At 36.8% G+C, this 21267-nt stretch overlaps 1 protein-coding gene across 1 annotated transcript; it reads left to right on the forward strand.

Annotated features, from left to right (window-relative positions):
• The first annotated feature begins 384 nt into the window (after positions 1-384).
• On the forward strand, positions 385-21061 carry LOC119807722 (UDP-glucuronosyltransferase 2B17-like). The gene is made up of 6 exons (XM_038319832.1): positions 385-1179; positions 2621-2769; positions 4114-4245; positions 11595-11682; positions 12158-12377; positions 17743-21061. The coding sequence occupies exons 1-6, from the start codon at positions 456-458 to the stop codon at positions 18020-18022; spliced, it is 1593 nt and encodes a 530-aa protein (XP_038175760.1). The 5' UTR covers positions 385-455; the 3' UTR covers positions 18023-21061.
• The last annotated feature ends 206 nt before the right edge of the window (positions 21062-21267 follow it).

Here is a 21267-nt window from a genome sequence, read left to right on the forward strand (position 1 = left end):
GCATTACCAATCTACTTAAGAAATTATATGTATGAGAATATGTTAATCAATATACTTATGCAAATTTCTTAAAGATGATATCAATAAAATAATTATAAGCTGTGCAATTAATGCATCTTGGGTTCTGTGTTGAGAAGAATTTTCTGACTAACCTCTAACTAACAAATGTTCTTGCTACTATTCAAATATCTTACAAACAGAACAGTTATGCAAACAAAACATTGACTACTGAATTTGCTTCATTACAAAACATTTGTCATTAAACATTAACATGCAACTATAAATAATTAATATTTGCTTTTTCTATCTCCATTACATCAGAAGTTCATTGTGGTCATTTAGTGCATTTGCCTTGATCAACTCCAGTTATATTTTAACTCAAGGCTTTTTCTTGATATAAGGATAAGAGAGGACACAGAGAACACACTGTGAACAGAAAGCTTTGATGTCCCAGGATGACTGTAAAGAGGATGTCTGTTCTGCTGTTCCTGCAGATGAGTTGCTATTTTATACCTGGGGATTGTGGGAAAGTGTTAGTATGGCCAATGGATTTCAGTCATTGGATGAATATAAAGACAATACTGGATGAACTTGTACAGAGGGGTCATGAAGTGACAGTTCTGAGACCTTCAGCTTCCATCTTTCTTGATCCCAATAAATCACCTAGTCTGAAGTTTGAGAGTTTTTCTACGTCTATCACTAAAGATGATCTGGACAAGGCTTTCACAAGGCTTGTGGATGTATGGATTCATGAGATTCCAAGAGATTTGTGTTTATCCTTCTCTCCTTTGTTACAAAACGTGGCTGATGAATTATCTGACAACTATCTAAGGCTTTGCAAAGACACAGTTTCAAACAAACAACTTATGTCAAAACTACAGAGATCCAAGTTTGATGTCCTTTTCTCGGATGCCATTGCTCCTTGTGGGGAGTTGATAGCTGAACTTCTCCAGATCCCTTTTCTGTACAGTCTTCGCTTCTCTCCTGGCTACACAATGGAAAAGTACAGTGGAAAATTTCTAGTCCCTCCCTCTTATGTACCTGTAATTTTGTCAGGACTAGGTGGTCAAATGACTTTCATGGAGAGGGTAAAAAATATGATGTGTATGCTTTATTTTGACTTTTGGTTTGAGACATTTAATGAGAAGAAATGGAGTCAGTTTTACAGTGAAATATTGGGTAAGTAATGATTCTTATCAGTAGCTAAATGACCTAAATTTCACAATTATTTAAATCTATACTCATGTCCATAAAAATCAAAGTGAAGTTGTCTTTTATAGGTGATCAAATGTAATATGATATTAGCTATCAAATGCACTGTAAGAGCTCATATTATTGATCAAAGAGAAGCAGGTATCAGACCTGACACAGGACATTCTGCTGAGATGCAAAGCCACAAAGAGAAGCAAGTAGACTTTTCTTAAGTGATTGTTTACTCATTTTCTGTAATTTTTAATCTATTTTAATAAGTCACTAGCTAATTAAAAATCATAATTAATGTGTATTATGAAATGAAATATTTTATAGTTTCCCAATGTATATAACATTGAATAAATTGTTTTCTCTTGCCTAGGCAACTATATTTATTTAAAACCAAACTGTGGGGTATGAAAACATGCCCAAAGATTTAAGAGTTTTTTCTGTTCATTTTGAGTACCTGAGTTCTGTTCCTAGCACCCACCCAGGTCCAGTGTCTCAAAATTGCCTGTAATGGACCTGCTGCCCTTTTATGGTATCTGCCAATTCCTGAATAAACTTAGTATATATTCACACAGACACACATATACATATATAAAAATATAAATTATAAAATATTTTCTCTGTATTTCCTAAAGAAATTTTTTTTACTCTTGAAAGATACTATGTTAGTTCACAGACTTAAAAGTGGAACTGGGGTTTCTACCAATGCCATACTTTTTTATTGTGTACTTTCCTAACATCCATTGTTTAAACACCACAGAAGAATAGATACACACGTACCTGGTCTGTATTTTTTGAAGTCTTGTTTTTTTATTCCTCTTAAAAAATATTTCATATGTAAGACTGGCCAAAAATTCTATTCTCATAATTTCTGAAAATATTGTGATTGTTTTTGTAAGATAAGTACTATTAAATTTCTTAATATAAAACAAAGGTAGAAGCACTAACCACAAATTCAGCCATTCATTAACTATACAGCGTTTTTAGCAAAACAAGGAAGAAGGACAAGCTACAAACTACAGTGACCCTGGGGAAGTCTGGCTATGGACTTTTGGACCTGGAATGTGTGTTTATATTCTCACTGCTCCTTTTAAAGATGTAGAGAGGAGTAAAATGTGTGCTCGTTGAATAGTGGCTTAGAGGGTATTACAATAACTATTTATTATTTCATGTTCATGGGGAAACATTAATTAATTCTTACAGTTTGCTTTCAAAATAAACCCAAACTGACATTTATGTATATTATGTGGGCAACAAATCAATTACATTAAAATTATACCACATATCAATAAACACTGGTTTTTAAAAGCACATGTCACATATCAACCATATATTCTTCCGTCATTTAAGGACATATATTTTATATTCAATGACAATCATTCAACTTTTCTCCTTCTCACTTGCTCATTTCTTCTTCTAGGAAGGCCTGCTACCTTAACTGAGACAATAGGCAAAGCTGAAATGTGGCTCATTAGATCCTACTGGGATTTGGAGTTTCCTCGCCCATCCTTACCAAATGTTGACTATGTTGGAGGACTCCACTGCAAACCTGCTAAACCCTTGCCGAAGGTAAATACATTCTTTAGATCTCTTTTTTATTTGCTGTCCTTTCTGGTGAGCATGATTCTACAGCTTTCATTAGATTTTTCTCTTGGGGATGGAGATATATAGGAAGTGGACTTAAGCATCCTGCTAAGGAGGAGGTCAATAAACTCAGGAGAGACTGTGATAGACCTGGGAAATATTCCTATCAGTTAATTAAGTTAGGGTACTTAGGTGGTTAGGAATTGGGTAAAGTCCTTTCCAAGCAATATGAGGATATATGTTTGAATCACAACACCCAGGTAAAAGTTGGGTGTCCCAGCACAGTACAATGACATTAGCACTGTGGTTGCAGAAACAGGTTGATACTGGGAGCTTGCTGGCCACTAGTCTGTTAAAAAAATGGTGGCATTTGTTTTCAGTGTGAGACAAGCTCAAAGCCTATGTTGAAGATTGATAGAAGAAGACATGAGATTTTTACTTTTGGCATCTATGTGCTAAACAAAGGAAGAGCACCTCCCCAGCAACCTCAATACACTCACATACATACCCACACAGATAAGCACACACATGGGCACAGACATATAAGCACACATACAAGTACATACATGTATACACAAGCACACATGTGCACACAAGCACACACATATATAAATACATGGCAAAAAACAGAGAAATTTAGTCAGATAAACTCATCAGTCATAAACTGCTCATCACCAAAAGCTATGATAAGCATATATCTGAAGTAATTGTTTGATACCTGAACAAACACCATAGACATAGTTTTTCTCCAACCAGTAAATTTTGGATATCAGCTCTGAAAATACCCTACTCATACACAATATCAGAAAATTATTATATACTCTATGTTTATCTTGCAGTTATGATTGTTTCACAAAGAATCAAAACATGTTATTAATCATAGTAGGATGTTTGTGAAAACTACCACATATGTACATACTATTACATAAATGTTATTTCATCAAACACTAGTTAATAATATTCAATCAGCCATTATAGAAGAAAAATAAAATAGCAATGGAAAAATACCACCCTTCCTGTAGGAAGAAAGTTTGAAAACGAAGCACCAATTTTTGGATGTTTCATAGAATATGCTTGCACTCCTGAATTTTAATTTTGCCAGAAGAAAATATTTAGAATATCTATTGGACATTGTGTGAGCACAGTTTGTGTGGATGCCTGCGAAGCTCAAACTCTTTGATATTATCATGTTTGTCTTCTGGATGTTTTAACACCCCTACACTAAATATTCCTATCAATACTTCAATTTTTATTCTATTTTTTTCATAAAGGTTTCACTAGTGCTTATTCTACAACTGTATTTTGTCATGAAATAAACTCTCTTCACAGGAAATGGAAGAGTTTGTCCAGACCTCCGGAGAGCATGGTGTCGTGGTGTTTTCTCTGGGGTCAATGGTCAGCAACGTGTCAGAAGACAAAGCCAATGCAATCGCATGGGCCCTTGCCCAGATTCCACAAAAGGTGAGGGAAAGCATTCCAAGGAAGGTGACCTTACACTAAGTCTGTGAACGTCCATGAAAGTCTGATTATAGACATGATTCCATGAGCGGTAAAGTTTTAAGAAAGCTTTAATTTCCCTTAGCCAAACAGATATTAGAAACAGATACTCACAACAGATGTTTCAATACTGCAGATGGTGTTTTTGACTGAGAGTGACTTGGATATAAACGCTGTGATCACTGTGGGCACATTGTGAAATGCTGGCATGATGATGACATTGCTATCAAGAGTACGTAGACATAGCCAAATTCTTCAGAGTCACTTGTTCTATTTGTTGATTACTTAAAGTCACTGCATACATTAGATTTTCAGGGGTGAGGTAATTTGTATTTAGTATTTCTACCAGAATAACAGTAAGCAGGTGTTGAAAAAGTTTGAAAAGCAGCATGATTCTGCATCCTATTTTTGGAATTTATAGACCTGTTTAGTGTGCAGTTGAGAGGACTAATTAAAAGAAGGGAATCTGAGACTCACCAACTGTCAATCAAAGTACATTTTTGGCTCATTGAGAGAAAATGCAATAAAAGAAAAAAACCTATGTTTTGATTGACCTGCCAGTTTTTGTAGGAGGAATATCCAAGGAAAATGTAGAGACGGGTGCTTTCCTCACAGTGATGTCTGCATTATAAAAGATGAAACTCACTACTCTGGTCTTAATCAGTCAGAGTGAAAGTCCTACCAATCAAGGATGAAATAGGAAAATAAGAAAGGAACCAAAGGAACATAAAGTAAAAAATAAAGTTTCAGATCACTCACTTCATAAAGCATACTGAGAAGTATTTTTTATGGATTAAACTTTAATCCCAGCACTCGGGAGGCAGAGGCAGGCGGATCTCTGTGAGTTCGAGACCAGCCTGGTCTACAAGAGCTAGTTCCAGAATAGGCTTCAAAGCTACAGAGAAACCCTGTCTCGAAAAACCAAAAAAAAAAAAAAAATTTGAATGTTTATGAACGTTTTTAAGTTTTGTAGTGGAACATCCTCGTCTGAGATATTCAACATTAGCACCTATCGTAGGCTTCAGCTTCAGACTGGTTTATCTGCCACAGAGCATCCATGAATATTTGGAGTACACATCTGGTCCTGAAAGAACCTTTTTAGGAACACCGAGTAGAACGGATAGAGAAGGGCTGATTTCGGGAAGATTGATGTAGGGCGATGAATGTGACAAAAGGTTATTATCTGACCTCCCAAAGAAGTGAAGAAAAAGGAAATGTCAGTTTCACTTTCTGTGGTCATCGTCATCGTTTAGATGGCAGATGGAGTCCCAATGTGTAGGCATGTTCTGAGCCTATTGGTCTGCATCAGTAACTTTACAAAGAACAAAAGTCTTTGGCAGAGAAGGTAATACAGCAAGTTGAATGTTTTATTTTAAAACCTAAACTGTCCCTGCTCCAGGGGTAGTGAGACCTGGGAGAACGGGACTCAAAATGAGCAGAATAAAGTCTCAGGCTGTAGTCACCTTTATTCAGAGAATCAGACAATGTATGTACTGATGGTTAAGAGAGGTCTTACCAATAAAACATACATGAGCTAAAGCTGCATACAATCATAACGAGAAACCCTGTGTGGAAAACCATTTTTTCCCAACAGAGGCACACAAAGAGCAGTCTATACATAACAGCAGCAAGCAGTAGAAGTTACCCTGAAGTAGATCCACTCCTTTCCACTACATCTGGGAGAAGGGCAAAAACACATTCCAAGAAATAATAGGATAAGAAGATAAATGTAAAATAGTTTTCTATTCTTCATAGCAATGTATAAATAAAATTTGAAAACCCATGCACTCCTGTGACTCTTTTTAAAATGGATTGTTAGTCTGATATAATATAGTACAGCAACGATCAAAGACATATGATTGTTGACATTGGGTCCTTCCTTGATTTACTGATTGAGCAAGAAAAGGAAGGTAAGCAGTTAGTATTTTATGGCCCTTATGGTGTAAATAAATCCATTCTATCTAAATGTTTATTCTTTTTTGCTACACTTCCTCTAGGAGACAATTGTGTGGTGAGGCGGCAAGGATCCACACTGTGGGGGACCACAGACGTGGTTCCACTCCACACTGAGCAAAGGTCAGAGAACTCAAGCCTATTTCTGTTCCTTTAAGGATAAGATAGGTTTGACCTAGGGATTGACCACCTACAGGATACTTGGTTTAAGTTGTAGCCACTTAATGTTCTGCCTAAAACATCAGAATGCTTAACTCAAGAAATAGTGAGTTGACATTTGATGTATTGAAGCAAGCAATTGTTCTATTTATCATTTGTGTCATGTTAAATCAGTCTTTTGCCTTTTCCCCCCTTTTTTGGGGGATTAGGCTATATAAGCATATGAAAAGCAAACATGGGCAAATTCAGTATTCAGTATTCCTGCTGCTATCCTAATGTCTCTGTATTTCTTTCATATCTCTCTTCCTCCTAACTAAGTTTTCTAATCCATGTGCTGCTACTGTGGAATGTGAAAAATCTGTCAAGGCTAAACCCCGACAGATGTCATCCCATAAGATGTCACACCAACTTGTGGCTATGATGCTACACAATATAAAATGCCTCTTTTAATTTAAAATCAAATAATTACACTTCTTCAGTTATTACTCAAGATAAAACTAAGAACTATAGAATACTTTCTCTCCTTTCAGAGTTTTGGATAGATTAGTTATGTCATAATTAGGCATTCCTAAAGTGGTATACAGAAAATAACATGGGCTAATAGCTTGTGAAAGGCATTGAATGTTTTTTAAATTGTCTAATGGACATTTGTGGGGGAGGTGGGGTGTTGCTTAGCAGTTGTTCTAGTAACTAGTTGCCCCACATATCACACAGTGTCTCATTGCTGTAATTTTTAGGTGTAAAATAAGCCCATATTTATATAGTACATCCTGAGTCATGTCCTATATGGATTGTCACTTCTCTTTGGGGAAGACTAACAGGACATCATCCATATAATTAATAATATCGATCGAAAAAAGAAATAAAAAGATAAGGAAAGGATATAACTTTTCTTAGGTATGCTGGAGAAGAAAATGTATTATAGATATAATAGCCAGAGGCAGGGACAGTGACATCTCAAAGAGTCCAGAGAGCTCATGACCAGAGTGAGCTGGGCCAGATGTGGAGACGGGAGAGGAGAGGGGAGACGGGAGACAGGGGAATCAGGTGAAGCAGCCTGGAGACCAAAGGCATAAAAAAAAACAGGTAGTCATAATGGTTGGGTTATGTAGGGATGAACAGCCTGGCTCCTTGGGCTGGAGAAGTCAAGATAGGCTACAAGGTATGTCAGCCAGGAGGGTCCCACAGGTAGGGACTGAAGGATACAGGGAAAATCAGGCAGCCAGGTCAACTTCGCAATATTAAATAAGCACCTTAGCAATTTGTCCAAGGTTTGAACCTAACAAATCTAAGGCCACACAAAGGAAGGCCTCCCTCACAGGCTCTAAATCATTGGTGCATAGTATTGACACATAATAAGGGATTTTGTCATGTCTTGAGTTAATACAGTCCATTAATATCACAACTGAGATCCTTTATGGTTGAATGAAGGAACAGAAAAGCCAAAATGTACATTATTATGAGAATGAATATGTATAGTAAAAAACCATTCTTTACAAATGCAAAACTATAAAAAGCCTACAACAGCTGTCTTTAGGTAAACCAGGCTGTAAAGCTCCAATTGGCCACATGGTGGCATTAACATTCCACAAGTCAACCATCCATCTCCATGTAGCTGATTAGTTTTTAATTAAAAAAACAGGAGAATTCCAGGGAGAAATGGGGGACTCGATGTGCCTGTTTTTGACTGTTCTCTGATGACCTTGTGAAGATCCAATATCTTTTCCTTAGAAACAGGCCATTGAGATGTCCAGACAGGGTCACTAGGTTTTTATATAATTTCGACTCCTATGAAATACTAAGTCATACTTATGACTTCATCTACTTGGGAATATAGGCCACATAATCTCTTGCATCTGTTTTCCTAGTGTTTTCCATTTTTAACAACTCAAACTTTCATTAGAATTTCAGTTGTGAAGAATGGGTATCATTAGATGTGGCAATAAAGATCTCTGCATGAGTCTGTTGTAGAAAGCCTCTTTACCAAAATTAATCAGAATATGAATAACACGAGGCTGGAGGATTTCCATTATGTCTTATAATTTTGTAACATTGTGTTTAATCTTTTAGAACTCACAGTTCCCAACCATATTAGGGTTGAATTTATCCCCTGTAACAAGCCATCCAGGTGCCCATTATTCCATGGTTATAATAGAAACATCAGTCCCTTATAACTAATTAATACTGTAAACATTTTTCCCTTTACTTTTAAGTCCAATAATGGTTTATATTTTCCTTTAGTAAGGTGCTTAAATCTACATAGTCTTACTTGTACTGAGTCCTTGCTCACAAAGCATGTTTTCTTTGTGATGGGCTATATAGACAACAGTAATAAATGCAATTTTTCTTCTGCCTTAAATGACCAATTAGTAGGCACTGTATTTGTGACTGCAGTTTCCCCTGTTAAATCTTCATCAATGATTCATCTATGAACTATGATTGTATTCATGAATAAACTACTGAAACCCAATAAAAGTCCAACTCTTTGAGGCCGTATATGCCCCAATATTCTACATGTAACCTTAAAGGACACTGAAGAGAGGAAACGTCAGTAGTTAAGGGCAAGGACTGCCAATAGCAGCACTTCCTTGAATGACATCTTGAAATAAAAGACTAGTTTGATTATGATCTCAAGTTTGGTATCAAGGTTGCTATTTTTGCCTTAAAAGTCTCTAATTTTGTGGGGCCTTTCGGGGAACTCTAACATGTCTTCCTACTGTTAGCTGGTATTGTTTTTGTTGCCAGGCAATGTATTCCCATCCTTACCAAATTTGGTTCATCATTTCTTAACCCAATCTTTTCCTTCCTTGCATATAGGGTAAAACCTGAAACTTAGTGAATCTGAACATACAATTGTAGGGGCAATTTTCATTGCTTCTTCAAGTGGCCACTTTCCTAACATCTATTTTAGTACTGCATAGAGTTTTATACCAAGCAATTTTGCTTTAGGTTTGTAGATCCCTACATTCTGAAGTTAATTTATTTCAGAAAATACAGAACATTTTCTATCTCTCTTTGAGGCATGATTAATCCTTGGCAATGTTTATCAACATTATCAAAAGCTAAATGTTTTAATAATAGCACTTTAATTTGTTCCCCCTTTGCTTGATTTTCAATAGTATCTTTGAGTTTCTCTATGAAATCAACCATAAGGCTCAGAGGGACTTAGTATATCTCCTACGTTCTTAGACCTGAAGTGAGATTCCGTATCAGCTAAATCCAGGAAGCCATAGCTACGTCCCTAATGTGGGAGAGAGCTGTCAAAAGCATATTATGCAGCTGATAATCTGTTGATAGCAATCTACCACACCCCGTCAGCATTTCATACGTGACATTTAGGATTACCCCAATCCTAGCTCTAGCACTTTTTATGGACTATTTCTGCAAACCACACTTGCCACTGAAGAAGTTTGAAAGGGCTAAGAACCGTTTTAGCAATTATATAAAAATCATACAGCAACCATTGTGCATTATAGTTCCAACCAAAATGATTCTTAACTACATGGGGCAGTAGATCCACAGGAAGCTCAACCCTTCTTAAAATCTTTCATTTTATCCATGTGTAATTCATGATAAACACTTTGATTTTGTTGAAATTTTACTGGAAACACAAAGCTGAGCTCATGAGGCCAGGGAGGAATTGGTAAATTAATTCCTTTTTCCTGCCATGCCCTACCTTGTCTAGGTTGTAAGCTTAGTTTTTTTTTTTATAGGCTCTCCAAAATCCTTGTCAAAGTTAGAAAGAATGCAAGATTGGGTTGATTATCAGATTCTTTACCCATGCTTCAGGAGTAAAGAATGCTTTAGGCACTACAGGAAACATTTTTAAAGGAGACTCCAAAAAGTGATCTGAGGGAGCCATCACCTGCTTAGATGGTGGTGCTATATTTACTCTGATTTTACCTCCACTGGAAAATTTTCCTTCTTCACTAATTTTAAGATGTTATCATCCAGTTTATATTCATGCAAGGAATTAGTCATTTCTTCGTCATGATTAATAACCTCCTTATCTTCATTTAGTATTTTATAATAGTTCAAATCAATGCCTAAGTGACCCAAATTGAATGGGGATCTCCTCCCCTTATTTATATGCCTTTCCAATATTCTGTCAGATACTTCTTCATCTAAAGTGCCTTCTCTTGGAAACTTGGAGTTATAATCATAAGGAATAGTGAACTCTATTTAGAGAATCAGACAATGTATCCTCTGAGAATTTAGAAAGATCATATGAGTAAAGAACACATGAGTTGAAGTTGTATATGATCAGTATGACAAGCCATGTGTCACAAAAAAGTTTTTCCATAGAGTCTTACTTAGGTTTTCATTGCTCTGAAGAGACATCATGACCATGGCATCTGTAATGAAAAAATACACTTAAATATGGTAGCTCATTTAACCATTATCATTATTAAGGGAAGAATAGCACCATGCAGGCAAACATGGTACTCGACCTGAGCATGCTACATCTTGCAGGAAACAGGAAATCCCAGGTTTGAACTTAAAAACATAAGCCTGAGAAAAAGCCTCACAGGCTCTAAAACCTTTCCTGCATAGAATAGACACATAATAGGGAACTATGTAAATAAAAGTAACACCCCCAAAAGCATTTAAAATATAACGGTGTTTAACTATTAGAACTGTCAAAATATGTTTATATAAAATTTAATTATTAGTAATGTGCCACTCTTTTCTGTGATTGAATTATATCTCCATGGGAGTTTATTAAATATTTTCATGCATCATTAGCTATCTCATTTGTCTTATCATCTTTGCTTAGAAAAAAAAGATGATTATGTTCAACCTGCCTGAATGTAAAAATAAGCATAGACTCTGCTGGCACAATCTTCTTCTCAGTCTCTCTAGAGTTCTCAATATTTACCCTTTCTGATGTCTTCATCCCTCCCGTGGGAGGTATTTACCAATGTTATATTTAAACATACAAAGATCTAATTTTACAATTTCTGTTTTTGAAATTATATTACAATTGCATTATATCTCCCTTTTCATTATTCCTCCAAACCTTCTCATATCCATTCTCCTTGCTCTCTTTCAAATTCATAGCACCATTTTTATTATTGCTATCCCATACATATATGGACATATATATATATATTTATACTTCTAAATATAACTTATTCAGTCTGTATATTGTATAATGCTAAATTTTGCCCCAGCAATTAAGATTATTTATTCTTTAACAGGTTCTTTGGCGATTTGAGGGCAAAACACCAGACACCTTAGGACCCAATACCAGAATTTACAAATGGCTCCCCCAGAATGACCTTCTAGGTAAGACTCTTGGAACAAACCTCTCATGGTTGGTTTCAAATTCCTTTATATCACACTTAATGAATGTATTATTTATTAAAATAACAAGTTCTGGTATGCAATTGGTCTTTTATAATACTCATTTTTCCTTAGCTACCATGCACCCCATGTGTTAAGCTGGGAATCAGAATTTCATAGTTCAGCTCTTAAGTTAGAAGCAATTCTGCAAAATATCTCTCTGGAAATTTAGTTTCTTCTTGCTCTGAGACAAGAAAACTTTCACCGAGGTTATGAGTTTAAGAATCTTCACATAGGGTTTTTTTTGGAATGAGGAGGGAGCAAAACAGTAGTTGTGATGTAAAATAAACTAATACATTTATTTAATTAAAAAAGAATCTTCATGTGGAAAATCTCCTTTCAGTTCCTGATAGTGAACATTTCTCACTTCATGTCTAAGACTACTAATTAATGTCAACCTGAATTCATCTTATTCTAGGTCATCCAAAAACCAAAGCCTTTGTAACTCATGGTGGAGCCAATGGAATCTATGAGGCGATCCATTTTGGAATCCCTATGATTGGCATTCCTTTGTTTGCAGAGCAGTATGATAACATTGCATACATGGTAGCCAAAGGAGCAGCTGTTTCATTAGATTTCAGAACAATGACAAAGACAGATTTGCTCAGTACACTGGAGGCCATCATAGATAATCCTGTGTGAGTATAAACTATAATATATATATGTTTTTATTTGTTTATCATTAATCATGATTCTTACTGAAGGCCAAAGGTCAAGAATTATCCTGAAGGCAAAAATATTGAAAGGGACCGAGACAAATTAGAAAATATTTCAGTGTCATAGGTTTTTCCCTCTTTTTGTTATTACTTTTTATTTCCATGTTGTGTCATATATCTTTCCTATGTAAACCATACTGCTGTAAATGTGTAATTCTTCTACTTAATCCTCCAAACAGCTTCTCCAGAAGGCATATGGCACAAGATCTGGACAATTTTTATTTTCAATTCTTTTATTAAAGTAATTGGTCAAAGTTTTAAGGATAGTATAAAACTTCAATAGCCAATAAGTGAAGGGAAATGAAATGTTGGAGGGGAGAGCCAGTTGTTTGCTTCTTGCTGCTCAGACCCGAAATAATCACACAGGCACTATATTAATTAAATCACTGTTTGGCCCATTAGCTCTAGCTTCTTATTGCCTAACTCTTAAATATTAATTTATCCCATTTCTATTAATCTGTATATCACCATATGGCGGTGGCTTACAGGCAAAGTTTCAGCATATCTGTCACCAGCAGCAGCTCCATGGTATCTCTCTGACTCCAACTTCCTCTTCCCATGCTATAGGACAAGCCAGTTCTTTATTCATTAACCAATAAAAGCAACACACAGACAGAAGAACCTCCCACATCATTTCCCCTTTTCTGTTTAAACAAAACGGAAGGCTTTAACATAGTAAATTACATTTAATAAAACAGTTATCAAGCAAGAATTATAGCTATAATATTTATCATTTATCGTAACTAAGGAAAACTATAAGTATAAATTCTTCAACTCCATCAAAGACTCCAGAAGGATATGATATTACCTAAGTAAACAGGAGGTACATTGTAAGCAACTTCTAAAACTATAGAATTGAAAGAGATCTCACTGCCTGGACAGTCACCCAATGTTCTTCTGTGTTGTTGGGGCATCCATCTTCAACCTACAGTCCAATAGTATCCAGAAGACATTTTGATGAAGCAAGAAATCTTTAAAGACACTTCTGCCTATATTGGCTGTTTGCCAGTCACTTTCTTCTGTGTCCTACAGAACGTCTGGCAGACTTTTTCATGTAGCAGTAACCCCAAAGAACCATCTCGGATTTAGACAAGTTCAGCAGTCATTTCTCTGTGGGTCCTGCATGTCCAGTTTATGCGGCTATGCAAGAGCAGTTTCTTGCCCAAATGGCTAACAAACACCATAAGGAGCCTCTTCAATGCCCACATTCTTCTTGAAGTAGCTTGTGCTGCCAGGTGCAGATGTGTCTCATTGTCATTAAGTCCTATTTTCTTAAAACCTTTAAATGCCATATTCTGAAGGTCTCTGAAAGATTATAATAATACCTAAATGAATATATATATATATATATATAAAACCTAACATGACTACAAGCTTGACTATTTTAGATGACTATCTATTAACCTATATTTTTTAGTTATACATTACATTTTTAAATGAACAACACAATCACAATACCTTAATCAAGAGTAGAAAAATACATATAATAAGATTGGCCTTAGATTTATATCAATAAACTAGATCCATACAAATGCAAATCCCTATAACATATCCCCCTTTAAATATAAAGAGATACTTATAAATAATATTTAGGAATATCAGTGTAGTTTTCTCCAAACTGCTTCCTGCTGTTTATTGGAAAAAGTAATCTTTTGAAAGGTGTTCAAGGCAACCTTTCAGGGGATCTTAGTCCATCAACCAGTCAGGAAGCAATCCACAGGTTCTCAACCTCTGTGGAAACAAGAGAAGAACCTCTTTTCCAAAGCAAATTATCCTTAGATCCAAATTTGGAAGTCATGATACCTTTAATATATATATATATATATATATATATATATATATATATACACACACACACACACACACACACACATATATATATATATATATATATGAGCTTAGCAGTCATACAATGAAATGTCTCCTTGTACTTAGCTCCTCCACAGTCAAAAAATTCAAAGGAAACAAATAGTATACATAATCCAGACTCTGTGAATTTTCGATTATCTTTATGTAGGTTATTTTTCTTTACTTTTTGTAGTCTATGACTGTCTTACTCTGTCTCTTTAAAGACTTTGTTTTTTATATGATTTATTTATTTAACAGCTATCTATACTCTTTTCTTTCTATCTTCCAAGGCTATGTACATTTATCCAACTCTGTGTCTCACTTAGAGGTCTTTTATTTCTGAATCTGTCCTATTGTGTTTCTATAATTCTTTACTGTCCAGGAGTTATTCTTAAAACTTAATCTGTGCCATTGCTATGGTATACATGATACTATCTGCTTTCTTGGCACAGTCCAGTATGGCAGAGCTGTTTGCTGCTTCTGAAAGCCATGCCCACAGCTCCATTCTCAGGCACACAGCCAGTTCATGCTACCATTAAGCAAACTCCATCAGTCTGTTTACAGACCCCATCCAAATACTTTGTCTGTTGAAAGAGCCAGAGGTGACACTGGCAACATGGCCTGAAAGCTGGCATTTCAAAGTGGTCACAATTGAATCAGAAAAACCTCTCTTAAGGGAGCTGTAGCACACTGCCAGAAAACAGCAAGAAGCTGTGATAAACTCTGTATTTTTGTGTCTAGAATTCCTTTTCAAGTTTCCTCAGCTTTTACGTGGATTTTAGTCTACAATGTTGGCAACAATTTGTTGGAAGGGAGAGCCACTTATTGGTTCCCGGCTGTCCAGACCCAAAATAATCAAACTGAAACTGTATTAGTTAAATCACTGCTTGGCCCATTAGCTCTAACTTCTTATTGGCTAATTCTTACATATTAATTAAACCCATTTCTATTAATCTTTATATCACCATATGGCAGTGGATTACAAGCAAAGTTTCAGCACATCTGTCTTCAGCAGCAGCTCCATGGCATTTCTCTGACTCCCCCTTCTTTCTCCCATCATATAACCTAGCTTTCCCCACCTAATTATGTTCTTTCCTGCCATAGGCTCAATAGGTTTACTCATTAACCAATAAAAACAACACATAGACAGAAGGACTTACCAAACCATTTCCACCTTTCCCTAGCTAGACATGATGGGAACTTTGCCTGTAAGCCACTGCCATGTAGTGATATACAGATTATTAGAAATAGGGTAAATTAATATGTAAGTGTTATCCAATAAGAAGCTAGAGCTAATGGGCCAAGCAGTGATTTAATTAATACAGTTTTGTGTGATTATTTCAGGTCTAAGCTAGCTGGGTGGCCAGGAACAAACATGCGGCCCTCCTTGCAACAATGAAATGTTAGATGTGGTACCAGATATCTTATACCTAGAAGCCATAGGAAAATATTACAACAGAGAAATTGAATGCTATAAAACAGATAGGTAACATTTATGAAAGTTGTAACTTTCTACATCGAAATAGCATAGATATTAACATAAAAGTAAGGGAATGGTTAGATATTTAAATATGCAACCTGTCTTAGGATAAATTTAAATAATAAAAACCTATTACTGTAAAGCAAATTAACATGTTGATAATTATTTTTTTTTTGATTGAAAAAATCCGTTTAGAAACGCTTTCCAAAAAGAACTCTTTTGGAAAAAGAATATATCTTTCCAGCTTTCAGGATTACTTCAGTACCTATAAAATTTTGTATGGAGGTAGGACCAGTGTGAAATCTATCCCTTTTCATGTTAACATGACTTACTGGTATCATAATTATTCAGATCTTTTGGAAGAAGCTGCTTGTTTGTTTCCAGTCACTCAGACTCGAAATAACCAATCAGAAACTATATTAATTACAACATTGCTTGGCCTATTTGCATATGCATATTTCTTGCTAGCTCTTATATCTTAAATTAACCCATTTCTATTAATCTGTGTATCATCACGTGGTTTTGACCTACCAGTACATGTCTGGAATCTATCTCCTCAGGGGGCTGCATGACTTCTCTTCTTTCTCCCAGAATTCGGTTTAGTTTTCCCTGCCTAGCCCTGTTCAGCCCTGTCTTGGGCCTAAGTCACTTCTTCATTAACCAATCTTATTCACAGAATGCTGTGATAATACTGTTTAATTGTTTTTAATATTTACACAAAAAGATCAATAAGAAGATCTTGTTTAGGGACCTATGTTGTTGAGAATGACTATATATGTCATACTTATTCAGATTTTGTTAGGGACCTATGTTGTTAAAAACAACTATTGGAGTCATCATTATTCAGATCTTGTTTAGGTACCCATATTGTTGAGACTTCATGAGTGTAGTTTATTAAAGAAACAACTTCACAGCAGTTTCCTCTGGCTTTTAAAATCTTTCGGTCCTCTCTACTGTTTTATATCACAAAAGCTAGTTTTCAGGTAAAGGGATGTCAAGTCAGTTCTAGCTGAGGGGTCTCTGAGCTCTGCTTCTGAATTGAATGCTCACTTAGCAATAGAAACTTACTTTCCTTCTTGGAGAATAAGCAACATCAAAGGCTCATTATTTAGTGAGTTTCTTTGACAGACCTGGCCAACCTCCCTAGCAGAGGACCAGAGTTCTGTTCCCAACACTTACATCAGTTAGTTACAAACATCTGTAACTGTAACTCCAGAAGATCTCATAACACACACACACACACACACACACACAAACATATACACACATAGTTTACACACTTTACACACATACTCTCTCACACAATATTTAAAAGTAATATCAAAAATTTACGGTGATTATACAATAAGAATAATGAAAGTATAATATATTCAATGCAGTAAAGGGAAGAAAATTCTTCTTATTATTAATTTGATAACGTTATTTAGAAAAACATAAAGCCATTGAGAAAGCAGCTATTAGAGCTAATTAATAAGCACCAAGACACATTTGCAATTAAAACCACTAATCACTGATGGATGTACCATCAAAATCTCATTACAATCTTTATCAACTTTACACAGATATGCACCACAATGAGGACTTTAGAGTAATTTGCCTTCTAATTATAAATCCTGACACTATTATAAATTTTGCACACAAAATTTACTAATAATTGCTTATGGGTAACTGAAGCTTTATATGCTCAAATAATATCTCATTTTTATTTATTTTGTATTTAAGACTTAACAGTCTTTAAACTCTACTTTAGGAATACTTGATCTATATTATTTTTGTTATATGCTTAATCTTGTGTGCTCAAGGAACTCAGACATGCCTCTGAAGATCTTTCTAGTCATGAACATGAAAGAAAATATATTTTCATTTTATACTGTGATTATCTTTAATGTTTACACAAAAATTTGCACATGTGTATTTTTCATTTCTTATGTAACTTCATGTCTGTTATTTTTCTTTTAGCTATAAAGAGAATGCTATGTGGTTGTCCACCATTCACCATGACCAGCCCATGAAACCCCTGGACAGAGTCATCTTCTGGATTGAGTTTATTATGCACCACAAAGGGGCCAAGCACCTGAGGCCACTTGCACACAACCTCACCTGGTACCAGTACCACTCTCTGGATGTGATTGGATTCCTCCTGGCATGTGTGGCAGCCATAGCTTTCCTTTCCATAAAATCCTTCTTATTCATTTATCGAAAGTTTGTAACGACAGGAAAGAAAATGAAGAGAGAGTAGAGAAGGTAGATGAACTACATTTCAGCATCGTTCCAGTTTATGAACGGCCTTTTGAACATTCACTGATTACTCTATCAAGGCATATCCTCATTAGAGGGGAAGGAAGAAATAATGCAATTATATCATAATCTCACAAATAAAAGATATAATGAAAAGAAAAAAAGCTGAGCAAATGATAAGGAATAACCAAGTAAGCAGATTTCCTTCATCGTATCAGCTTCAGTTCTGCCTCCTGGGTCCTGCCTTGAACCCCTTGTCTACTTTTCTTCAGCAATGGACAGGGAGCTACGAGATGAAATAAACCCTCTTCTTTATCAAATAAAAACAAATAAAAATGAAAAATTTAAAAATTCAAACAAAGGAGAGGCCTGGGACAGGGACAGGCCAGACACCACTATGATGAGCAAATATGTGGTGGAGAGGTGAGACAGAAAGGGAAGTGGGAGCAGTGTGTTCTCTGTGAAGAGAGCTGGAACTGTAGATGTGAAGACAGCAAGGAATGGTCAGATGTGAGAGGCCTGTACTGCTATCCGAGGCCATGGTGTTATCTGGACCAGTGCTGCTGCAGAGGGCCATGGCTCTTCTGTAGCAGGGGTCTGTGGCAACATCCATGCAATGTGGACCTCCTTGGTCTGGGCTCCCATTTGAGGCCATGATGCTGTCTGAGTATGGTGCTGGTCTGCTCCAGCCCCTCACCATCCTCCACACAGTAGCACCAGCAGTGATACGAGTGCAGAAACGATGGCCCCGTTCCTTGCCTGGGCAGTGTGGGAGACCTGCCCCAATGATGTGGGCATGGGAGAGCTAGACCCACCAATTGCTGGCCGCACGACTAGGGTGAGCTCACCCTGCAACATGGCTGAGAAGCTAGGAAGAGCTGGCCCTGAACGAAGGTGTGAAAGAGCTGACCTCATGACATAGTGTGGAAAAGCTGGTCCAGCACCCTCATCTGGACAGTGCCAGAGAGCTGGCCCTGTGGCATGAGTGTGAAAGAGCTAGCCCTCATGGTGTGGGTACAAAAAAGACTGCCTCACCCCTTGCCTGGGCATCATGGGATAGCTAGCATTGGGGAGCAACTCGGCTACCACTCAGGCCCAGATCGCAGGCTTTGAGCTGGCCCACGCAGCACATAGCACATCTATGAGCTGCTGGAGTTAAGAAAGGGCAGGTCCTGCAGAACCAAAATTGCAGGATCTCCATGACACAGGGCAGCAACAGGATAGCTCAGAGGAGTCTCAGGGAGGATCCAGCACTGATAGTGTAGCAGAGCCCAGAGGCCTTGAACCATTCCAATGACTCATTGCAGTGAAAATTCACAAGTAAAGCTGTTTGTTTAAAGAATACATCACGTGACACACCGTGAGACACTGCAGCTTCGCCCATGAGGGGTTTTTTTTTGTAATTTTTATTTTCTATTGTCTTTTGGGGAGGAAAGTTACAAGGGTGGAAGGCAGATCTGAAAGGCCTGAGAAATGAGTGGGGCTGCGGAGTATGATATGAAATTCAAAGAATCAATAAAAAATTGTGGGAAATATTTAAACAAGGAAATAACCCTTATTCTTTTATGAAATAATAGTGTGGCAAAAATTTTAACAAGTATGGATCTCATCCTCAAAACCCTTCTGATATTTAGCTGGGTGTTGTGTAATTACTGTGTTTGAGGGGGTTAGTTCAAAAAACATTAACTAACAAATTTCATACATCTTATCATAATATCCTACTGTGACTGCCTCAGAACAGGAAAGACAATGTTAAGAATACTTGAAGAAAAGAATGATATTGTGTTGTAAACGATGGGAAATGATGTAAATGTAGTTTTTTCTTTTTGTTTTGTTTAATTTTGTTTATCTGTTGATTTTACTTTAATTTTTTGTTTGACTTTATTTTTCTCATTTATTTTCCACACAAACCACAGTTTTCCCTCCCTCCATTAACATCCTTTCTACCCTCCACCTGTGCCTCCTCCATTTTGAAAGGGGCAGGTCCCCCATGGGAGTCAGCATAGCATGGACTATCAAGTTGAGACAGGACCAGGATCCTTCTGCTCCAGCAAAGCTGGGCAAGGCATCCCAACATAGGAAATAGGTTCCAAGGAGCCAACTCATGCATCAGGGATAGGTTCCTGGTCCCACTTCTAGGGACCCCACAAACAGACCAAGATTTATAACTGTCACCCACATGCAGAGGGCCTAGGTTTGTCCCATGCAGGCTCCGTACCTGTTGGTCCAGAGTCATGAGCTCCCACTAGCTCAGGTCTCCTGTTCTGTGGATTCCCCATCATGATCTTGATCCTGCTGTTTCCTATGAAAATGTTGAATGAGACAAAGAAAGTTCTATATTTTATTAATTAAGAAATACACACTGAATTAATAAAAAAAATGTTTCTCCTGTTAGCCTTTTTTTCAAAGATTAAAGTTTAGGGTTAAGTTTGAATGTAGCTCTCAAAATTGTGCTTTGCTCATCAGCTGTACTGATTTGAATTAGGGAGCCACAGTAAGACTGACAATGTAAACAGCATGGCCAGTGGGCTGTGAGGAGCTCAGCAATTAAGATGTCCACACAAGATATGTCTTTTGAACATACTCGGTTTATTCACAGCAAACACTTCTTATAATATCTTGTTAATAAAAGTTTAACAGGCACCTCACCAAGCAGGGAACAGTTGCCAGTCAGAAAATGCTGCTGCTGGTTTTTTTTTTTTTGGGGGGGGGGGGAATCTCCTCCCATGAGGATGCAGAGACTGATGACCTCAGGAATGGTGGGCATAGTGTTTCCTTGAGAGGAGGGAATGTAGATGGATATACACATCTACTACTCAGAGGCTTTGTGTGTTAAGGTAAACCTTGATAGCCAGTTATCTTTAAGAGTTGGAGCCTAGTCAAGGCATGGTTTTCTGGGACCCGAGGAAAAAACCTGTGTACCACCCAGGTGCGATCTTTCTGTGCCATTTCCCATGGGACACTGCTATGCTTGGAATTCTCCTTTCCTGTTTTGCGAGTTTTCCATTACAATAAATAAAATATAATTGTTTTCTTTTTAGCTAGCCTGGTTATTTCAACATTTGTGAACTAAGATTCTGATAACAAGCTTTCAACTACTTCTTGGGCTTATGAAAGGCCAGTGGACAGATAAGATGAACCAACTGGCTGCCTTAGCAGATAATATCCCTCAGGTTAGTCTGTTAACTATGAATCTAACAACTCATTTGCTAGTCCACAACTATTTCCCTAGAGACATGTGTAAAA

Source organism: Arvicola amphibius, chromosome 1, assembly GCF_903992535.2.
Source record: "Arvicola amphibius chromosome 1, mArvAmp1.2, whole genome shotgun sequence".
NCBI lineage: Eukaryota > Metazoa > Chordata > Mammalia > Rodentia > Cricetidae > Arvicola > Arvicola amphibius.

Coding starts and splice junctions, on each gene's coding strand:
- LOC119807722 (XM_038319832.1), top strand. CDS start 456: ATGACTGTAAAGAGGATGTCTGTTCTGCTGTTCCTGCAGATGAGTTGC. Junction 4,246..11,594: donor TTGCCCAGATTCCACAAAAG/GTGAGGGAAAGC, acceptor ATTCTTTAACAG/GTTCTTTGGCGATTTGAGGG. Junction 12,378..17,742: donor GCCATCATAGATAATCCTGT/GTGAGTATAAAC, acceptor TTTTTCTTTTAG/CTATAAAGAGAATGCTATGT.